Here is a 22,748-nt window from a genome sequence, read left to right as displayed (position 1 = left end):
TACTGTATTAAAATAGATACCAATATACTCAATTTCAATTAAACTTTGATTTATAAAGTTCACAAAGATGATGGACGTTACGCTTTAGAAATTAACTTTTGGGACAAACGAAATATTTTTGCTTCAATCAATTAATATGAGTGGTCAGCGTACACAGCTTGAAAAACTTATCGATGTTTAAGGTACTCACTAAAGTTTGTGAGGAGCGAAAAAAAGTGAGAAATTTGGACGACTAGCGTCGCAAACTAGGGTAACCAACGCAACACCAAAAAGTAACCAAATGTTGAGTGGCCACATTGGGGCGTCAGCTGTGGTTTGCTTACATTTTAAAAAGCGCCAAAATATAAAAATAAATAAAAATAAAAGTTTTTAAGATATGAAGACGGGATTGTTGGCATATTACCCTATGCTGAAGGAAAAATAGAAGGATTAACGCTGGATTTAAACTCAGCCATTTTAACTCAATGTACTATCTCTTGTGTGCACAACAAACTGCTGTCCAAATTTTGAGAACCACATATAATTGGTCACTCGACAGAGAATTGTTAGCTGTTGGCTATGGTGTTGAAAAACTCCACACCTTATCTGGCAGCTCTTTTTTTCATGCCTTTTGTGAGTACCGCACTAGCGGAACTGAAACGAGATAATGTATCTTGCGTTCCGTAACTGTTTTGTTTTTTATATAAACATTTGAGAAATTTGGTCTCACAACTATTTCGAATAAAAAATAGCTGTTTCTAGTTACAAAGCATCCGAAAAATAGATGAAATTTTTTAAAATTCTATATTCAATATTAAGAAAAAATTAAATAAAAAAGTTAAATTCTTTTAATTGCAACTGTTTTTGCAATTTGATTAAAGTGGTACATGTTGCTAGATCGGAAAATTGTGCAGGGTGGCAGCCTTCGCTAACGAACTCTGAAAATAGCCAGAATCAGCTATAAAATAGCTAAGTTGGTCACACATCGTGTTTTTTTTTCGAGACGCAGAAGGAACGGAGCTCTTATCTCTGCGAAAAATGGATTATTCCAATATATTTTGTAATTATCTTATTAGAAAATAGGTTGCGGGTTGGAATCACAACAATATAAATATAAATATCACCGTGTCGTCGAAGGTGTACGCGCGCTGTACACTCGCTTAAGAAACGCAGTAGAAACGCAGCGAAAATGTTTTATTATCTTGCAATGTTCACATCCGTATCTTCCGTCGTCGCCAATATGTCCGTCGCGCCAGTTATCGACTTCGCAATCTTCATCTCCTAAAGCACGCGTCAGCGTACATTTAGTGCGTAAGCATTTTGATTAATTTCAACTTGCAAGCATCAGCAATAATAACAATAATAATAATAATAATAACAACAACAAGAAGAAGACAAACAAATCTAATAATAGCGTGTTGTGCAAAATTCAAAGTGTGTGCAGGAGCAACACACACATAGGTTGCTGGTGGCTTGTGTGTTGTAATCCAGTCTAGCACCTAACATGTCCGAAAAGCATGGCCAGCTTAGTGGTGCGCAGTGGACGACGAAATCAGCAGCAGCGGGAAGCACGGCAGTGGCAGCAGCTGTGGCAGCGGCAGCAACGGCGACGTCGCTACAGAAGCATCAGCAACCCAATTCCAATTCCATATATGAAGCAACAGCAACAGTTGCCACTAGTCCATATGGCCTTGGTGGAGCTCCCGTTCCAGTTGCGGTTCCGGGATCGATTCCGGACATTCCCACATATACTTCAGGACGCTTTCAAGCTCCGCCCATACACATGCATCCGGCTAAATCGTCACCTTTGACCATTGCGCCAATTGTGACAGCAAACCAGCCACAGTCGCAGTGCCAGGTGTCGCCCACAATCACAAATGTACCTGCTCCCAGTGGTGGATTCGTGCCGCCAGTGTTTCCAAATATGACCACTCCTGGCTCTGTAGCTAGTGGCACCACATCTGTGCTAACGCCAAATCCCTTTGCCGCCGCCGCTGGCAATCCCGGACTGGCGTTTGTCAATGCCTTCAACTTTAGTAATGCTCAGCAATTGGAACTGGGCAAGATAATGCATGCGATGAATGCTTCTTCGCCTGCAGCATCAGCAGCACCGAGGCATCCACAACCCACACATCCTTCTCATAACCATCCCAGTGAAGGTGGCACAGTTGTGGCACCACCCGTTGCGCCCAGTGGTGCAATCAACTCCACTATTGCGGAGAATGTTATGAATGCGCTGTCCAGCGACGAGGAGCGAATGAGACGAGTTCAGCAGGTCATCGAAGCTAGCCTTGAGTGAGTATTTAGTACACCTTAAACACAGGACAAGATTTCATTTCACTTTCACTTTCAGTGCCACTGCTAAGGTGCAGATCAGCCAGATTCTGGACAGTGTGTCGGGCTTGAAGCCAATTGAGAAACTATATCTGTATTTGCGCTTGCCTGGCGAGAGTGCGGACACTGATCCACTGCGACAGCCACAGAATCCGCTGGGCACACGCTCCGAGATTAATCATACCATCAACTGGGTGCGTTCGCATCTGGAGCATGATGCTCAGGTTTCCATACCAAAGCAGGACGTTTACAATGATTATATGTAAGCTGAACCATTTAAGTATAAACCTTTATGCTGCTTATAATATGTTTTTGTCTATTGCAGCGCCTACTGTGAACGCCTGAGCATCAAGCCGCTCTCAACGGCTGACTTTGGCAAGGTAATGAAGCAAGTTTTTCCCGGCGTCCGACCACGTCGCCTGGGAACGCGTGGAAATTCGCGCTATTGTTATGCAGCAATGCGGAAGACAACGAAACTGACGCCTCCGCAGCTGCCGCAACTGTGCAAGGATGAGCCGCTTAGCGAGTCGGAGACCAATGAAGCCCCACAGCTAACACAGTCAAATAGATCGCCCAGCGTTGCAGGCAGCATAGGTGCGTTATCTTCAGATAACGACGGTTCCTGGGATGTAGTACGCAATTGGGCTGAAAAGCTGCTCAACACGAAGCTGGACAGCGTCACGGAACTTGCCACACGCATCAAAAGCAACAATGCAACGATTATTGGCGGCTCAGCCCCCAAGAAATACACACCCAGAGAGCCCAAGGAGAAGCGTTTACTTGCGGTAAGTTGAGGTCTTAGTCAACTCGAATCTGACATCGTTAAACTTATACTTCTATCTTTTGAATAGGATATGGGACCGCTGAAGAAGCGACGCAAAAAGAAACGTAAAGGCTCCACATCCTCGGAATCGAGCTGCAATCAACCAAATGCCTCGCAAGATGCAGGCAGCAGTCAGGAAGCAGCCAGCGATGATCATAAAACTGAACAGTTATTAAAGATCAAGCAGGAGATTATAGACTCACCCAATAGCTATTTGACTGGCCAACAGCAGCAGATGTTGCCCATGAATCTGGCCACCGAGCCACGCAGCAATGCTGTGCGTAATCTGACGCCCAAGCTAATGGAACTGCAAGCGGAGCAAGCATCCCAGCAGCCAATGTCGCCCAGTGGACTGATCATCAAGGACGAGGCGGAAGAGTACAATACAACAAACATATTTTGCAAGAAAGTGCTGAAGGCGCAACAGACCAAAGGCTTCTGGGCGAATTCGCCAATCAGCGGGAGCACAAGCAACTTGCTTGTACCTCCAGTGATTACCACAACGGCGGCCACACCCCCTCCGTCTACACAGCCGCCTCCTGACCACTCGCCCGTAACTGTGACGCCATTGTCAATGGGCCCGCCAGCTCAGTTGAATCATCAGAGCTCGGTGAGTCCATCGAGCAGTCTGGATACGAACAGCAGCACACCAAAGGTTGCATCCCGCAACATGATGTTGCTGAGGGCCAAAAGGATTATGGCAGAGAATGCAGCAGCTTTGGCAGCTGCCGAGGATTCAGGATTGCCTGAGAATTTGGGACTGCCGCGTGAACGTGTCATTAGCATCTGCAATATGGATAAACATGAGCTGGATGATTACTTTCTGCCCGGCGATGATGAGGAGGAGAACTCCGAGGGGCCGGATACCGAGCTGCTTCAATATTTTCAGATAGGAGACGCTGAGGAAAAACAACTGAATTCCTTAGATGCTCAAGCAGAACAACACAGAAATCCACAAACTGCGTCAGCTACTGCAATAACAAATGCAATGGCAACGGCAATGGCAATGGCAACTGCAAGGTCAGCCACAGCAACAGCAACAACAGCGATGCAACAGCAACTGCCACAACAACAGCAGTTGCAGCAACAGCAACAACAACAGCAGTTGCAGCAAATGCGTCGATCAATGCCATTGTCAACAGCAACTGTAGCAATAGCTGCAGCAAATGTTGTGGGTTCTGCCTCAGCGTCTCTGGCACTAATGTCACGAAAGCATCAACAACAACAACAACAACAGCAGCAGCTGCGACCCAACAACAGCAGCAGCAGCAGTAATAATAATAATAATAATAACAGCAACAAACGCAAAATCAGTCTAACAAATGCCTCCAGCAATGGCAGCAATAAGAACTGCATTTTTTTGCCAATTTCCCCCAACAGCAACGGCAACGGGAATGGAAACAACAACAGCAGCTGCAACCCAGCACCGGGAATAACAGCAACAACTTCAACAACTGGACAGCCGGCTACACAAAACTGTTTTGCCAGTCCAGGATTAACCAGGATGCGACAGCGTTCGAGTTTGCTAACCAAACAGCAATCGCTGGACTTTGACAACAACGGCAACGGGGATCCAATGATTGGAGCACATAGGCGCAGACGGAGCTATGTCTACAGTTATCCAAGCAGCAGTTCCGCCTCGGCACCGCCCAGCCCCTCACTCCTGCAACAGTGCATGGGCGCCAATTGGTCATTCAATGGCAACATAGGCAGCAGCAACCAGTTCAGCGAGAGCAACAGCAATAACACCAACGCCAACAACGTCGAGCTGCTGGTCAATCAAAACTCAATGGATTTGGAAACCAGTCTGGCGCTAAGCGGTGCCAATATGGAGCTAAATGAAACACAACGATCGCAGTCGGTGCCGCTGTCACAGCTGCAGCGCAGCAGCAATCATTCACCCTCAACGGGCTATAACCGTCAGTTGAGTCAGGCGATTAGCACTGGCTTAGTCAATGATGCGCTCTTTTCGGAGAACAGCAACAGTCAACAGTCTGTGGCGACATTGAAGCTGGGAGGCGGTGATGTGGATGTCTCGACGAGCTTGCTCTATGATGATGTGGACGTGAGTGCACTCATTTCACCCAGCTTTAACAGTAAGTTCAGTGGCATACAAACGACAACGACATGCAGCTCATCGGCTGGCTCCTCTAGTGGCTACAGCAGCGCTGGCAGTGCCGGCGGCATTGTGTCCCGTTCCGTGCCCTCGACACCGCTGCCACATCAGCAATCGCAGCAACAGGGATGCAACAACAGCCAAAACACAACCAATGGCAGCTGTAATGCCGCTAGTGGCTTTTTCAACATCTCACCGGCCTTCAATTGGGCCGCCAGCAATATGGCCTATAGCGGGCAATCATACAGTTCTCGCACTGCACTGGATATATCAAAATCGATGCCAACAACACCTATAACAACACCTTGCTTTCGTTACAGTCCCGTCGAACTGCATCGTGACTTTCTGATCAATGGCAACACAATCGACAGTCTGCCATCTCCAGCTGTCGCGGCATTTGGCGTAGGCAACACGCCAGATGCTATCTTAACCCTCAGCACCGATACCCTGATTGATGATGGTCCGCCCAATAGCAGCGATGTGGAGGCCATGATTGGTGCCGCTGATATACTCGATAACTTGTAGAATTTGCATGAAGAGAAAGCTCAAGATCTGGTGGAGAATGCGGACGAAACGCAGCCAGAGTTGGTGGTGGAATGTCTGCTGCAACATGTGGACAAGCTGTAAATGTCTCGCTGTACTCTCTGTCTGTAATTACAATCTGTGTTGTTGTAGTGTTCAATCTAAATAATTATTTACGAGCTTTCTCTTCGCAATACCTCTGCGCTAGCCTATCTTCCTCTCTTTATTTACTGTTAACTTATCATAAACTAAGCTCCAATTGGTTTCAACAATGTCCAAAAAGTCAGCAGTTAATCTGTCAGTTAATTGTCAATGTTTTTGCATGTGCTTGAGATCAGCCTCAACCAAGTATCCCTCAGGCCCTTGTTATATATACACGAGTATATGTACAGGTACATGTAGGTGTATGTGTATGTGTATCTATGTAGTATTTGTAATTATGTATGCCGATACTGTGTATACTGCATATTGTTATTAAGAATGAACGAAGAAGAAAGAAAGAATGGAAAATGTTTATCATTTTCTCTAGTTGCATAGTTTTTACTGTTGACCCTCGATTTGAAAAAAAAAAAACAAAAACGATATAGTAAAAGAACCTTACAAATGAAACGAACTTAAAGTCTGAATGAATTCAACGTGCAGCGGTTTTAAAAACAATTATATATACACATAAATATATAAAATATAATGGAATGTAACATTTTAAATGGAACCCCGTTTGGGGCACAAGATTGTTTTACGATCCCAAAACTATACATGATAGTTCTAAGGTACAAAAGAAAAAATCTTGTTGAGGGCCTGAACAAAACAATATGCAACTTGTTCTTTAACAAATGTAACAATTATCAAGTTCAAGTCCAAATGTTTATTTGCGTGTGACGTAACTTGAAACGTAGTTCTGTAGAATTCTGTTATCAAATCAAATTGTCAACTTATCTTTCGATTTTATTAACAATCTATCTATGTATTTCTCTACTCTGTAATTTCTATCTTTATTATTCTATTAAATTGTTATATTTTTCTACCCTATCACTAAGCCATATTTAATGGCTTTTAATTAGAATTAAGTGTTTGTTTGTTATTGAAAGTGTTTTATTTAATGATAAATAACACACGATAAGGGTTATCAGCTGCTCTTTGATTGTGTGTAGTTCTCTAGGTTTAATTATTAATGTACCACGTTCAATTATCGATTACTTTACTTTTACTTTTATTGCTAATTAATGATGTCCCGCAACTTATGCAGTTTATTCAACTATCTTTTCGGTTTCTACGACTTTGATCAAAGTTAGTCAGTTCAGCATTTCATTTAAGTAAAACCTTTCCAGACACAATTTAATGTTAATTTGTTTGTAAAACAAAGTAAAATTTATACACACACACACATAACAACAGATCAACTTTCAGTTATTCAGAAAGATTAATAATTGTAAAACAAAATCATAAATGTGCCTCAGGCTTTATTGTAAAACAATTATATACATACATATACCATAAAATATACACATACAAACCCATTAAGACGATGAGTTAGCTATATAAATAATTATATACAAATTATACACTCATTTACAATATGTGAAGATACAACTAAATAAAAAAAATAAAAAACTAGGAAGCAAATATAGTCCGAGCTCAACCATAATCAGTTAACCACCAAACCATAGACCGCAAAAGCTAAATTCAGTCAGCTAAATTCTATACAAATATTATCCACGAGTATGTATATCTGTATCTATTGTAACTTGATATGCACGTCCCCACTTCCAGCTGTTACCGCTTTAAAAAATAAATAGATTTATAGAATAGGCCCTTAGGAAAACAAGAACATACGATATTTTCACCGGGAACACTTTGATAAACAAATGGAAAACAATATACACACAATAGTAACATAAAGATAAAGATAAACGAACCAAACTGTACTTTTTTATAAGATATTTGAATGAAATACAGAAAACAATTAAAGTCAATAAAAAACCTATAAAAAGAAACTGTTCATGTGTTTTCAATTAAGCGTTATTGCAGAGACATTTGGAATGCGAAAAGAGTCGAACCTACTCGATTTTTAGGTACCCTGTCCCTTTTAGTATATTATCTGATTTGGCTTGATCAATATGATAAATCATCAGGACATTCTATTTTTCCTTTGGCTTGATCAATACGATAAATCATCAGGACATTCTATTTTTCCTTTATATAAAATACAGATTTTATGTTAAATGTTTTTTTTATTAAACTTTTAAGTTTAAAATAATAATATTAATATGCAATAAATATATTTTAAATATACATAATAATACCATTAATTGTAATATGCGTGTGCCTGTTGTTTATGTCATTATTAATTAGTTGCGTTTACTTATATTTCAGTTAAATACTTTTATATTTTTGCTTTTGCATTAATTTTTTTTTTTTTTGTATTATTAATTTATATTTTTATGTAAATTTAACTATTCTGTTTTATATGCATTTTACATTACATTTAAATAGCGCCAAATAATATTTCATTTGCTACAACTGATTTATGTTGTTTGGGGCTATTCTAATAATAGTTTATACAATATTGTTGTTCTTCTTTTTATAAAGCCCTTCGACTCTGTATATAATGTTAAATATAGTATAATACATTTGTATACGTATAAAAATCATGTATGCGCCATTATGTATCTTGTTTTAAATATTAATATTAAACTACGCTAATAGCACATTTGAAAATCCAATTAAATTGCTATGGTTCTTATTGTATTTTCATTTATTTATTTATTCTTTCTGCTTTTTTTCTATATATATATATATATCTATATATATTTTTAATATTTGTTTAATATGGTTTACGTATATTTTTTATATATGTATGTTTGCTAAATATTTATTATGTTTTGTTGTTAAATGCTTGTAAATCATGTTTATTTGTTTCTTTACTGTTTAATTGGTTTCCTGATACTTGACTTTTTCATTTTTTTTTTACTTTTACCATTGATGCCCATATTCCGTTAAACGTTTTCTCCACAAAAGCGTACACTTTTTACATTACTTTCATTTACTTTTTGTAGCTCCCGCAACTGTTTAACGGACTGGACTCATAAATATATATAGTAGATGTATGTATATATATATTGTATATGCCGCTACTGCTATATTTTATGTATATAATTTATATAAAATTGTTGTTAATTCGCTGAGGTGGAAAATTCATTAATTAATAAGGTTATTTGTTGTTCTGCTGCCTGCTTTTTCAGTATCGCGATGCGCTACATCAGTTTCTGTATTTTGTAAGTTAATGGTTAAAGTATCGTCATTGGTAATTTTGATTCAAAGCGGTCGCAGACACGCCCTATTTACGTTTAAGCACACCTTTAATTTTTTATCGAAATACCATTATTGGTTTGTCAGGCCTCGTTGCCACATAAATATTTAGAGCATACTTTTAGGGATATTTAAGAATGCTATCCGTTTACATTTAAGTTCAAAAAGTATGCTATACTATAATTTGTGGAATCGTTTCTAAAGCGAAATTCAGAACAGCCAAAACTATGTTAAGTCAATGCAAAATAATTATCAAACCCAATTACTAAAATTTTAATCAAATATTTGTAAATTTTGAATACTTTTTCTTTTGTTTATCAATTTTAGCAATAAATTTTGGAAGCAACGTTTACAATTCAATGAACGGGAACGGATTAATTTAGTATGCTTCTTGGTTGGTCCCAATACGTCAAAAGAAACTGTAGCTGGCAACTGAACTGATCAAAAGAATTGAAAATAAACATAGATATTCATATTTTGTAATTAGTTTAAAATTTATTTAAAAATCATAATAAAAACACGCAACTCTAGACAAAATGACAAAACATACAAACTTAAAATGAATACAAATCAATTAAACATTACAAAATTAAATACGCACTTCTAATAATAATGTTCATAATAATAATAGTAAGCTTTCTAATAATAATAATAATGAAGTCAGTAACATTGTTCATCAAGGGGGGGATGGTTGCAGTTGCTGTTGTTGTTTCTGTTCTTGTCGGTTTTTGGCTTAAAATCTAATACACAAGGTCAGTAAAAATATGCTAAACTAGTCTAATTACAAATTTCAGAAATAAACAAACACAGATAATCAAAAAAACAAGGCAAAAGTTGCTGCTATCCAATAAGTTAACTATAAATAAACACAATTTATTTAGTTACAGATTAAAATACAATTCGATCCGTTTTGAATTGATATAAAAAATTAGTTATTTATATATATAAAACATAAAGCAAAACATTGCATATTTTGCTGTTGTTGTTGTTGTTGCGCATGTGGCTGTGAATTGAAATCCCTCTGCTAACTATACTATCTTTTACTTTTCTTTTTTTTTTTTGTTTAAATGATCAGCAATTTAACTAAATGAATTTACATTAATTACTCGTTGTAGTGGCGCCACCGCTGGCACCATTCGGTGTCGGCTCGCCAGCATTGCTTCTGCTGTCCAGCGACCAGTCCCAATCCTTGCCCTTGGGCCGAAACTTGGACGACTTGTGATGATGATGGTAGCTGGCATTGGCATTGGCATTTGCATTCGAATTGACGCTATGATGTGGCGATGATTTCTCCTTTGGTGATTTGCCCGATTTACTCAACACTGCGGACGGCGTTGCTGCCACACCAACAGGCGTGTCCACCAATGTGGGCGGGCCATTGCCAGCGGCATCTGCTGCCGTGGCCGGTGCACTGGAGTTTGAGTAAGCCAACAGCTCATCACAGTCGTACTCCCAGTTGCGCTCACAGAACTTCTTCTTGTAATGCTTCTCGGAGCCGCTCTTCGATTTGCGCTGATATTTGAGCGGTATGCGCAGTTCATTGACCAGCGATGGAGCATGCGCCAGCGGTGGTGTCGCCACACTGGTGGCACTGGGACTGGGCGTACGTGGCACGCCCACATCGGACAATGGCGGCGATTCTATGACACCGGGATCCACCGGTGAAATGGTCTTTAGAGAACTGTTTGCATGCAACGATGAGGAAGCTGTTGATTTCATGCTGCTGTCGCTCAAATGATCTGTCAAATGTTGTTGCTGCTGCTGTTGTTGTTGTTGTTGCAACGGTTGCTGTTGCTGCTGTTGTTGTTGCTGTTGTAGTGTCTGCTGCTGCTGCAACTGCAAATGAGTGTGCTGGTATGAATGATGGCTCAGATTGTGCACCTGGCTAGCATAAAGACTGTTGCTGTTGTTGCTGCTGCTACTGCTGCTAGTGTTGTTGATGGGCAGCTCCAGCTGCGATGAGCTCGACGAGGTGGACAAGAATGTGCGTGCCGCATCCGAGTTGCTGCTGCTGTGCGTTATGCCCGAATCCGGCGAGGTGTTGCAACTAATGGATGCCGGCACCGTGTCGCCATCAATCGAACGCCGTGTCTTGTCCAACTCGGTGCTGGCAAAGGCCACCAAGCGATCAAAGCCGGAGCTAACTCGATGTTGCCAATGGGATTCATCGTCGGCAGCAATGACATCGTCTGTCATGGAAAGACATTTAAAATAGATTAGTGATTTTTCATAGTCTATAAATATATATTTATATAATCAATCGATATATAGTTAAGGCAACAACACAATTGCAACTGATGCTGTTGCTGCTGCTGCTGATTGCGGTGGTGTATGTGGGTGTGTGTCTGTGTGTAGCTGTGCCGATGGTAGATGGCGATAGCGATAACGATAATCGGGTTTGGTTTGTGTAAGCAAGCCCAAAACTTTTGGTACAGTTTACTCAAAACGAAATGCTTCATTGTGTCTGTGTGTATTAATGAGATTGCGACGTGTGTGTGTGTGTGTGTGTGTGTAAAGATTAAATTAGAAAGTTTTGTAAAAAATTATAAATAGAAATCATAAATCAAAATAAATAAAATAATAATGATAAAATGAAATGAAAAAGGAAAAAAGTAAACCAATTAGGCGCAACAGAACTTACCTCATGCTCGTTTAAATTTGATATAGGTATATAATATACTAGATAAATTGTTTTAATTTCGGTTAGATTAAATTATTAAACGCAAAATAAATTATGTTTCATGTCTTTATCTTTTTTTATATAGGTTTTTCGGTTTTTTAGGTTTTTTTTTATAAGTATTATTAAATGTGATATTTTGTACTCTGCTTCTCAACAACAATTTTTACGTTTTGGCATATCTTTTCTTTTCATTTGTTTTTCATTGTTTTTATTTATAAATTTTATATTTTTGTTTACATTTGCATTTCTTTTTTTTTTTGGGTTTGGTGTTTGAGAATTTTGAGGTAATCAATGGTTGTTATTGGTACTACTACTATCGGCCACAACAAATCCATTGTTATGAGTATTACAATTGGTAGCTGTTTGTTTCGTGGCGCCAGACAAAGTCGAAGTCGTTGTGCGAAGTCGACGTCTGGGATCGTAATTAGTTATAGTACGTTGCGTTGCCAAATCGGTAACTGTATGGGAGTAGAGCATAATAGAAGGGATATAATGTCGAGTTTTGGATAATTAGGGTTCGCTTCTTATTTATTTGTCCATATTTCGATCTTTATGTTTATAGAATATTTTTAGTAAATATTTGAAAATTAATAATGCAAATTAAAACATTCCAGAGAACATTGTTAATATCGAAGTGATAAAAAAAATTATGTGTATTTTTATGTATGAACTTTACAGAGATCGTTTGATTTGGTTATGTTTGGGTGTGTGTGTGTGTGTATTGAGTGTGTGTGACTTTGTCGTTGTATGAAATGTTTGTTATTTTGAAATAACGCGATAATTGGAATGTTGAAAAAAGCCAGCAAAGTGTTGAGTTATATCTGTAGTTATTTGTTGATAGATCTTTTATTTATAAGTTACGAGGGTTTTTACACTGCGTTTATGCGTTGAGTTTATCCCAATGTAGTCGAGAAAGAATATAAATTAACAGAGGAGAATTTCAGAAACTCAATATCTTCAAAATAACAAAATTATAATAATTATAATAATAACCGAAATTATTCAATGTATAGAAAAATGCATATTATGTCATTTGTCATATTAAAGCTACTCTTCTATACTATTGAAGGTTTTATAAGATTTGTACAATTAATTCTGAAATTCACATATTAATGTGATGCATTCTTAAACATTTATTAAATGAAAATAATATGAGGACATCCGTCTGTCCTATAATTACTTGGGCATATATTATTATCATAGAAGTTTGTAATAGTTATAGATGTATTGAAATATTTGTATATATTTACATAAATACTTAATTAAATTTTTTTTTTTAACCATTTATTCTCATTGGTTTACATACAAGTAATTGTTTCGCAAAGAAAAAGTCACATATTAGTTCTTTATTAAAGAAAATATATAGTCCGAAACTAATTCTAAGAACCATAAGCAACTATTATAAGACAAGAGAAAAAATAAATTCATAGAATAAAATATGTGAATTTTATATTTTGTCAAAACAATTACTTGACCAACTGTTTATCGACTTCAGTAAGAAGTTTTTGTTTGTAATTTCATGATGAAGTAAATTTTACCGAAATTCATGTTAACAACCGCTGTTAATTTACAGTTGCTGTTGTTCGAAACTATGAATTTCATGATTGAATGTTAAAAAAAGGCAGGAAAGAAAAAAGCATTAAAAATAGAAGCAAACAAATAAAAAAATAAAAACATAAAATAAATAAAGAGTGCAAAAAAGGGAGTATTAAATATTAAATCCAGAATTACAGCTACAAACGTAACAAAAAGCAAACTACGGACAACACACAAGAACATGAATTACAGTTAAACGTAACTGACAAATGGCAGTAATTTTTTGTTTTTTTATAAAATGTATTTTAGAAAATGTAATAAGAAAATCAAAGTATAAATTGTACAAAATATGTGTGCAAGTGTTTGTGTATTTGTGGTTCTGTGAATTTCAAGTTAGAAGGCTGAACTTGAACTGGAGCTGGAGCCGGAGCTCGAGGATGAGACGCTGTCATTGTCAGTGTCATCATCCGACAAAGCGTTGGCAATTGTTTGCCTATTTTTCATGGTCAGATCTTGAGCCACCAATTGGATTTGATGGCTGTTGTTGTTATTATAGTTGAAGTTGTTGCTGTGTATTTGATGGTATGTTACATGTGCTAGTGGTGCATGTGCTTGTGCTTGTGGTGCAGACGACAGAATATCATGGCATACGTATGTCTTACCATCATCGGCGGCATTTGAACGCTGACTGCCCCCAATTGTGGGCGTAATGCTGTGACTGCTTTGATGCGTTGCACGCAACTGTTGCTGCTGCTGCTGCAATGGCTGCTGCTGCTGCTGCTGGTGGTGGTGGTGGTGGTGCTGCTGCTGATGGTGGTGCAACTGCTGGTGACTCGTGGACAGCTGCAACGGTCGCTCATCGCCCATCAGCGAGTTAATCTCAGGACTCATCAAAAGCGGTGGCTCCACAAGCAATTTACTGCGTCTGCCACAGGATGAGGACGATGACGATGGTGTCGGAGACGGTGTGGTTGCATCGTGAGCCGGTGGTGGCAATGCTTGCCCACCATTGCTATTCACATACAAATGCTGATGCGCATGTGAAAGCGGTTGCTGCTCGAAGTGTGCCAATTTGGCGGGACGCGATGGCTGCTGATGCGGCGCCAGCGGAGAGCTGCGCTTAATTCCAACTGGAAAAATGAGATGGATAAGTAACTCTTACATAACATTAATTTTGTTAATATGCATTTAACATACGCTCCACTTTGTGCGGTGTTCCATTGATATTGCCAGCTGTTGTGTGATGTTGTTGTGCTTGTTGGTGGTAGCTGTGGGCCGGCGGCGCCTGATGTGCGAAATGTGGCGCCATTTCCAATGTGGAAACCGCGGCTGCAGCACGTCGTTGCCGCTCCTCGTTCTCCTCTTTGTGTTTACGTGCTCGCACATGATCCTGCAGTGAGGCGGCTAATCCTGTAATAAATTCAACAAATTGTTAATACAGTTAATTAGCTGACTTGCATCGTTGCAGTCGTTTAATGAAATCGCAACCAATGCAACGGACGTCAATGACAATATTTATATAATTCATCGAAAGACTCTTAAGTGTCAAGGCATTACTTATCAAACTAATCTAGACTCTTAAATTTCTACTTGCAATGCATTCAAGAATTCTAAAACAAACAATGAGAGTATTATTGACAAGTATTATTGTAGATCTATCGCTTTAAGATCTAGGTAAAAAAGCTTAAAAAGGCTTTTTCGACTTGTCTATTGACGCTGATTCAAGAATTTATGTAGTTTATATAGTTACAAGTCTCTTGGACTCAAAAAATTAGATAAACTCAAATAAAGACGTGAAGAGTATCTTGAAGATACTTTATTCAAATTTGTTCTTACCTTCCAGTGGTGGATTGGCACCATTTAAGCGTGGTGCACGCAATGCATTCGCACCACCCGCTGTGCTCTTGGATTTCTGATGTTGTTGTTGCTGCTGCTGCTGCTGTTGGTGATGTTGCTGCTGCTGCTGCTCCTCGTGGAAGTAGGCCTCAATGCAGCCCTTCATCTCAGCACGTGGCAATGCCACGGGTTGATAATCACGTGCTGAGCGCGCTGACGATGATGCACGTGCTCCAGCAGATTGTGATTTCTGGTTGTACGCGACATGAGCTAATGTCGCGAGATTGTTGCCGGTACTCGATGTAGCCTGGCTATAATTGGTGGGCTGCGGTTCAGGGCCATCTTCGCCCAAGGGACGCACATGAACACGTTCCGGCCGTTGGGCATGCAGATTGATCAGCAGCCGCTCATTGGAGCGATCGGCAAGGAAGGCACGTTCCATATAGTGGGCACCACTCGAGCTGCCGCTGCCGGAGCCGGCGGTGCTCATGTTGACGGCCGCATTGATGATGCTCTGATGTGAGATTTCCAGCGTACGCTCGATTTCACCATTCACCAGATCTCCAATTGTCTTGCCCGCAGTTACTGGTGGTGCCAGTGCCATTGGCGGTGGTGTTGGCATCGGTTGTGGTGGTTGATTCAACTTCTCCTGCGACAGATGACGACGCAATGCCATCTTGGCTGGCGACACTTGTGTGTAGTCCGGTTGCGAGGAATTCGAACTTGGTCGACTTGGTGGACGCACAGATAAACGCTCCACACGGTAACCAGGATAATCTGAGTTGGCGGAACTGGCTCGTGGCAAAAGCTCCATGCTGTGTTGTTGCTGTTGCTGCAACTGCTGCTGCTGTTGTTGCAACTGTTGCTGCTGTTGTTGCAACTGTTGTTGCTGCTGTTGCTCTGCCAGTTGCTCGCGGCTGCCGGAACGTTGCAACAGATTCTCAGCTGGCGCCTTGAATTCTGTTGCCGAGCCTGATGCCTGATGATGATGATGATGAAGCAATCCAAGCTGCGCATGATGTGGATGTTGCTGCTGCTGCTGTTGTTGTTGCTGCTGCTGTTGCAAGCGTTGCTGTGCCACATGTGCCAGCATAAGTGCATGTTGTTGCTGCTGCTGTTGTTGTACCATAAAATGCTCATAGCTGTTGGCGCTGACCGAGGCACGGCGTCGATGAAAGCCCAGATCAGCGGGTGTTGGCGGTGCCGCAGTTGTTGCACCATGTCCGGCATACAAGGTGGCCATGTTTGTGGCAGGTGGCGGTGGTGGTGGTGGCGGTGGTGCAGCTGCTGCTGAGCGTGCTGTTGCTGGTGAATACTTTGATTCCTTTGCAATTGCTGTTTGACTGTATTTCCCCGACAGTTGCTGATGCTGATGTTGCAACTGCTGCTGCTGCTGATGTTGTTGGTGCTTGCTGCTGATGTAGGCGCTGCCGTAGGGCAAATTGGCCGGTGGCGGCGGCGCTGTCGATGCTGCTGCTGCTGCACGCGGTCCCGGCAACGGTGGCGTTATGGGCGATATCGTTGTGTTGGCATTCAGATGCATCAAACCCTGTGTCGAGACGGTAATGATGTTGTGCAAATTGTTGGCCGTCGATGTTGTTTGTGCCATTTGCTTGCTGCGCTTGGAGACGGGCGATTGCAGCGGTGTTGTTGCTGGTGTCTCCATAATGGGCAATGCCTTGCTGCGCTGTTCCTGATCCTCGTTCAAGGCGGATGTGATGATGCTCTTCAGACGATCCTCAAAGTTGGCCACCTTTGGTGATTCCTGCTTGCGGCCGAGTCCAGGCAGCTCGCACTTGGGCAACAACAATGAGCTTGGCTGTGCTTGTGATTGTTGTTGCAGCTGTTGTTGTTGCTGTTGTTGTTGTAGTGTCGCTAGTTGTTGTGATTGCTGCTTGGGCGCTGGCATTAATGTGCTGTCCTTGTACAAAGCTGGCGATGTTTTGGATTCCGTTTTGGCTTTGCCATTGATAAAGTTGATAGTATTGTTATTTGTAGTTGGCGGCGCTGCAGGCGCTGGTAGAGATTGAAATTTACCAGCCTCGACCTGGCGACAGGTCTCCAGTATCTTTTGTGCCAAGACTTCCGGATTGCTTTCCTGTATTTTGCCCACCTCTGGCACTTCTGGCCATTCCTGGGATCTTGCACGATGCTCACGACTTCGTCGCGATGATTTTCCCGACGTCAGCTTGTTGCAATTGGACTGCGCGGACACTGCAACTGTTGCTGCTGCTGTCGCTGCTGTTGTGGCTGCCGCAGTTACATTGTTGTTGCTGCTGCTGGTATTGTTGCTGCTGCTCGCCAGGCTTATGTTGGTGCCCTGGGCGAGCAGAACGGCAGCTGTGCTTCGTTCCTCGGCGGACTTTTGCAATGTGCTGGTCTCCTGTTCAATGGTTGAGACTTGAGCGTACAGTTTCTTGCGTTGACTCAACGTATTTGCAATCTCCTTGAGCACCAGCTCCTGGGCAGCTGTTTCGGATAGTTCCTGCGGTAACTCAAGCTTCACTTTGCCATTGCCACCGTTAGTAACCGTACAGAGTTTCTGATATTCCGGCAAATGCTTCAACTGTTTGCTGAGCAGCAATTTCTGTTCGCTCTCGTAGACGGTGACCTCGTTGCGCATCTTGCTGACCGCATGTTGCAGATCTTTGTGCCTGCCGACAATCTCCTTGGCCTGAGCAATCAGATCATTGGGCGAATTCACATTAATACCCAGCTCATTCATGCGAACCTTCAGCAACGTCACACTGTCATCGATCAGAACCTTGATCTGTTTATCCAATTGATTCGCGCGGTTCTTCAATCTTGCCATACGCTCCTGTTCCTGGGCAATTTGTTTCTGCACCTGCGGCAGATATGCACTCGAACGCATATTCTCAATCATGGTCATGTATTGGGAACGGAACACATCGAGCAGTATTTGCAAGGCATAAGGGGTATCTTGCGGTGCGACGGGTATATCCAATTCCCGATGCGACATATCTCCAGTGAGCAGAGACGTCAGCTGTTGATCCACAGTGCCCGGTGCGGCGGGCAGCTTCTTAGTCATGGCATCCAATGAGGTGCTTAACACCGTCTGTTTGTGCAACACATCCAATCCGGCTATCTTCAAGCATTTACGTCCACGTTGTCCCTTCTTCAAGCGTCCCTTGCGTCCCGGTCCAGCAGTGCCAGCACGTGGTTGATCCTCTTTGCTGCTGGAATCCTTGCTAGCCGATGTGGATGTGGTAGATGCAGCGATCGCTGCCACAGCAGCTGCTTCAGCTTCAGCTTCACGTTGTGCAGCTGCTGCCGATTTGCTGGCAATTGCCGCTTTACGTGTCAGCTTCTTGCGCTTCTTCAATGTGGCAACGGCACGTGGCACGCGAACCGCTTGACTGTTGCTGTTGTTGCTATTGCTGTTGTTGTTCTCCTCATCATCGGACTGTGAACTCTTGCCCTTGGAGCTGCACCAATCGGACCAAACTTTTCGCGTCATTGGCCCATTCGATGCTGAGGTGGTGTTGGTGGCTGTGGTGGTGTTACCACCATTACCATTTGTCGCCTCGCCATCTCCATCGCTCTCTGTGCTGCTGTCCATATCCAGACTGCGTTGCTGCAACTGTTGTTGCTGCTGCTGCTGCTGCTGTTGTTGTTGCTGCTGCTGCTGTGCAGTTGCCAGTTGTTGGCGTGTCTTGGAGGCAGCTAATCCACTGCCTCCACTGACATTCGCTGGCGATTGCGATTGATGTCGCTGCTGTTGCTGTTGTTGCTGCTGCTGCTGCTGAACGGGTCCGTTGCTGCTGAGCAGCTCCCTTTCCTTTTCCCTCTCCCTCTCCCTCTCACGTTGCAGTTCCCGCAGTTGGTGTTGATGGTTGTTATTGTGATTGTTGTTATTGTTGTGATTGTTGTTGTGCTGGCCAACGTTTGCCTCACGCTTGGCACGATCGCGTGTGGTGCGCACAGTGCCTGCAAAAGAAATTGCAATCAAGTTTAGAAATATGTCGGGATTTTAGAATTATTCTACTATCTATTATTGTATAATAATATCTCTGTTAATGACCTAACTTGTGTCCTATTGTAAATATTTGTAGATTGTTTTATTATTTAACTTAAATCATTTGAAGATTTGATATTCTTGCAGAGCCCAGTAGAGTTTTTTAAGCACGGTAAGTAATTATCCCCCAAAAAATACCATGTTTAATTCAACTAATTCAAGGCAGCTATTTAATAAGGAATGAAAACCAAAGCAATAACTTAAACTTTGAGTTTGGTTAAGATATCTCAAGCAATTACAAAGTCTTTCATACTAAATGTTAATTTTTGACCGATCTTTTAAATTTTGACATATGTTCTTTTTTCATCAAGATAGCTTTAGTACAGACAGACAGATAAAAAGAACTAAGCTTAATAGTGAAGTAGTCTCCTAAAACTTGTATTTGAAGAGTTCACTTAAGAAATTGACGAAAGAAAAAGGTTTAGCTTTCGATCTAAGATCTACCTTTAAAATATTGTTTAACAGACCAGACTTTACATAAAAATAAACTAAACTTTTTATATAATTTGACACTCTTGACTTGACTTCTCTTAACTTGAGAAAATCTTTTTAAATTACAAAACTCTTTATTTGCAATAGCTGGAACCGGAAACAAAAATAAAACTTAGAATTTGAGCGACTGATCGAATGATTGATCATGACTGATTGTGAATGATCATGATTGACAATTTTGATTTGGATTGATCGCTTGTTAATGTGGTAGATTGAACGTGTGCTGTAAGAAGGACTGTGTGTGTGTGTGTGTGTGTGAGTGTTTTTCTGTCCCGCCCAGTTACTTACCCACATGATCGTGATCACCACCGCCCTTGGTTTTCAGTCGCTGAAAATAGCGTTCTAAAATGGTGCGATCGATCACATGTAGATAATATGAAACCGGTTTGCAGGTCCATGAAACAGAGCCCTTAAGGGGCGGTATTTCGCTCACATGCATTATGGTGCCAATGTCGCTCAGGTTTCTGCAAAAATAAACATTGAATTAAGATTGTTTATATTTTAAATCCATTTGCAATTAATTTACTCACCGATCTGTAATGCGAAAGTTGAGCGGACAAAAGGACTTGGAGGAGACCACTCGAGCGCCATCTCGTAGATCGGCAAAACGTTCCTTCAGCTGATGATCAACGGTTGGACCGAAGGCAAAGTTATTGACAAACACAAGCGTCGATGATGTGATCTTCTCTCGATGCTCATCCACGAGAAAATCCCCTTTGATCAACTTGTACTCGCAGTATCGTTTGCCAAACCATCCCATATACTGGCGAAAGATCACATCCATACGTTCGGCATAGCGGGCGGGCGTGTCCGCCTTTTCGATGCCAATGCATGTCTTGAGAGGAAACGATCCAGCCATTTGTAGTACCACCTGTCCCACACCGGAACCGAGATCAATGAACGTATCCTCCTTGCTAACGGTGACATGCTTGAGCATTTGTTGTACCAGCTCGTACGATGTCTCGCCGTAAACCTCCGGCGAGAAAGGCTCGTACTGATTGAGTTTATCCGGATCGAGTACGGCAGCATTGTAAACTAATTGCAGTATGTGTCTTAAAAGGCTAGGGTGAGCGAACTTATTCAATCGCTCGGCGGGCAGTGAAGTTCCTTTTTCCTACAAAGCAAGAAAAATAATTCAAATGTAAATAAATTGTATGTAAAGTAAGTGCTATAGCTATCAGATCGATCGAAAACAAATTCTGTTAAGAGAATTTCTATGTCACCAGAATTTAGCTGAAATTAGTTTTTTTTTAAAACGCTTGCAATTGGAACTTTTAAATAAAACAAGCTGCTTCGAAAATGAAACACTACTGTAACAGAACAAATTAAACATTTGTTGCGGAAATTGAACACTGGAACAAAACAAATAGCTTTTATAACGTTTAGAAATGAAACTCTGGAATGAAACAATCATCGTAAATCTGTTTCGTTTTTGATGTTTCAGCGTAAATAAATTTAAACATTTCTACGATTTCTTTTTATAGAAACTGGGAAATTATTGATAGAAATTGAATTGTAAGTTTGGAACATTGGATATGGAAACGGCTTAGGTTAGGAACATATATCATATCATATCATTCTTTACAATTTAAATTGGATTATATTCAAGTGTTCCATGAAACTTTTAAAACTGCACTAAATAGCATTTATATTCTCTTTGAAATTGATTCTTCGATCTGTTAAAAATACTTTGTGATTTCATTTGTAGGATTTGTATATTATAACAAAGTAAGATGTTAAGTACTTACCAATGCAACAATACTGTCGACAGCCTTATTGAAGCGATCGACAAGATTTGTCATAGTCTTATAGCAGGCAGTGTCAATGTGATTGAGATTGATCTCCTCGAATGCGGATGATATTGATGGCAGCTCATCGCATACGAATTTAATTGTATCGATGATATCGATGCCATTGTCATGCTTATCCTGTCCATGTCCAATTTGCAATGGCCAGGCAAATGTGATTGTATCGGAGGAGCCAGCTGGCGAACGCAACACCAAGTCTTTGACTTGAGGTGTTGCCATATTTTACCTTTGCCAGCTGAGCGGCAAAAGGTCAAATGTGATAACGAAACACTAAAACAACGTTACGATTGTTGTTTTATGCTTCGCACTGGTTTATGTGGTTTTAACAATTGTTGCTTGCAGTGTCAGTTGATTGATGGAGCTGATATAAGCGAGTGTCGATACATTCATTCATGTGAATATGAATAATATGATTTATATTATATTTTGATGCTGATGATGATCAAAAAATGTTCTTGGCAGAGGAGCTGTGTAGGTGGCGCTTTACGTTGCGTTGCGTTGTGTTACGTTACGTTACGGCTATGATTACGTTAGAATTACAATGATAGGTTTTTCTTTTGTTTGTTTGTTTGTATGTTTTTTGTCTTAGGAACACTGGCAGCGTTGGGTTAATTAATGTGTACGTGTGTGTATTGGACTAAGAGATGATTTGAAGAAATAATAAACTTTCGACTACTTGAATCTTATGTGTGCGTCACGTTACGTTGAGTTACGTTACGATCGTTACGTTATTGTTGTTACTGCTACTGTTTCTCTTGCTGCTGCTGCTGCGCTGCTGCTTCTTCCACCCTCAATTATATCTCGCTCTCGTTCTCCGTCGTCTCTGTCACTATCTCCTCTAGCTCCTCTTCTTCTTCGACTTCCTCCAGCAGCAGTGGCAGCCAATGGAACAGCAACAAAATACAAAAGTAACTGATGATAGTTGCGTAATTTAATATTTTGCTGTATGTTAAGAAAACGATGCATTTTCCTCAATGTGCGACAACATTTTCGCCTGCCATATGATGTTGCTGCTGTCTTTGTTTCATTCTCATTTTCATTTCATCGCCTTGCATTCCAGCAGTTGCGTTTCAATTCACTGCGTTCCATGGCACGCGAGCTTTGCCAACTACCGTTACGCATGTTGCGCGCGCGTCTTTCAGTGTTGCAAAACGTCGTCGTAAGTGTTTTAAATTGTTTTTAATAAATCTATATTTATTATAAAGTATCTTTATGGATTGTTTTTTATATATTTGTTTTTGGGGGTCTGCAAGAAGAGAAAGAACAAAGAAATGGTA

General features: G+C 40.9%; 2 protein-coding genes across 3 annotated transcripts; one reads left to right on the top strand and one right to left on the bottom strand.

The window, feature by feature from the left end:
- The first annotated feature begins 972 nt into the window (after nt 1–972).
- LOC117790103 lies at nt 973–7,349 on the top strand. Its single transcript, XM_034629386.1, has 4 exons — nt 973–2,274; nt 2,333–2,575; nt 2,639–3,098; nt 3,165–7,349. The coding sequence occupies exons 1-4, from the start codon at nt 1,484–1,486 to the stop codon at nt 5,775–5,777; spliced, it is 4,107 nt and encodes a 1,368-aa protein (XP_034485277.1). The 5' UTR covers nt 973–1,483; the 3' UTR covers nt 5,778–7,349.
- A 2,796-nt stretch (nt 7,350–10,145) lies between these two features.
- On the bottom strand, nt 10,146–22,717 carry LOC117792018 (histone-lysine N-methyltransferase, H3 lysine-79 specific). Of its 2 annotated transcripts, none has more exons than XM_034631971.1 (7): nt 21,412–22,697; nt 20,194–20,777; nt 19,952–20,127; nt 15,136–19,083; nt 14,497–14,709; nt 13,962–14,429; nt 10,146–11,272 (listed from the first exon to the last, which is right to left on the bottom strand). In XM_034631971.1, exons 1-7 carry the CDS (start codon nt 21,688–21,690, stop codon nt 10,182–10,184), a joined length of 6,759 nt encoding a protein of 2,252 aa, XP_034487862.1. In that variant the 5' UTR covers nt 21,691–22,697; the 3' UTR covers nt 10,146–10,181. The 2 variants fall into 2 exon arrangements, with proteins under 2 accessions (XP_034487862.1, XP_034487863.1); XM_034631972.1 differs by lacking the exon at nt 10,146–11,272 and adding an exon at nt 11,874–12,221 and having other exon boundaries at nt 21,412–22,717.
- Between the last annotated feature and the right edge of the window lie 31 nt (nt 22,718–22,748).

This window comes from Drosophila innubila (genome assembly GCF_004354385.1).
Source record: "Drosophila innubila isolate TH190305 chromosome 3R unlocalized genomic scaffold, UK_Dinn_1.0 2_E_3R, whole genome shotgun sequence".
In the NCBI taxonomy this organism is placed as follows: domain Eukaryota; kingdom Metazoa; phylum Arthropoda; class Insecta; order Diptera; family Drosophilidae; genus Drosophila; species Drosophila innubila.
The sequence above is the reverse complement of the archived record's forward strand: the minus strand, read 5'-3'. Positions and strand labels throughout refer to the sequence as shown.

What these genes read in the sequence shown, in the direction of transcription:
- LOC117790103 (XM_034629386.1), top strand. Translation starts at nt 1,484, where the DNA reads ATGTCCGAAAAGCATGGCCAGCTTAGTGGTGCGCAGTGGACGACGAAA. An exon ending in GTCATCGAAGCTAGCCTTGA is followed by an intron (nt 2,275 to 2,332) that starts GTGAGTATTTAG and finishes TTTCACTTTCAG; the next exon opens with TGCCACTGCTAAGGTGCAGA. An exon ending in GACGTTTACAATGATTATAT is followed by an intron (nt 2,576 to 2,638) that starts GTAAGCTGAACC and finishes TGTCTATTGCAG; the next exon opens with CGCCTACTGTGAACGCCTGA.
- LOC117792018 (XM_034631971.1), bottom strand. Translation starts at nt 21,690, where the DNA reads ATGGCAACACCTCAAGTCAAAGACTTGGTGTTGCGTTCGCCAGCTGGC. An exon ending in AACACCGCACAAAGTGGAGC is followed by an intron (nt 14,430 to 14,496) that starts GTATGTTAAATG and finishes TCATTTTTCCAG; the next exon opens with TTGGAATTAAGCGCAGCTCT. An exon ending in TTCAAATGCCGCCGATGATG is followed by an intron (nt 11,273 to 13,961) that starts GTAAGACATACG and finishes TTTCCATGACAG; the next exon opens with ACGATGTCATTGCTGCCGAC.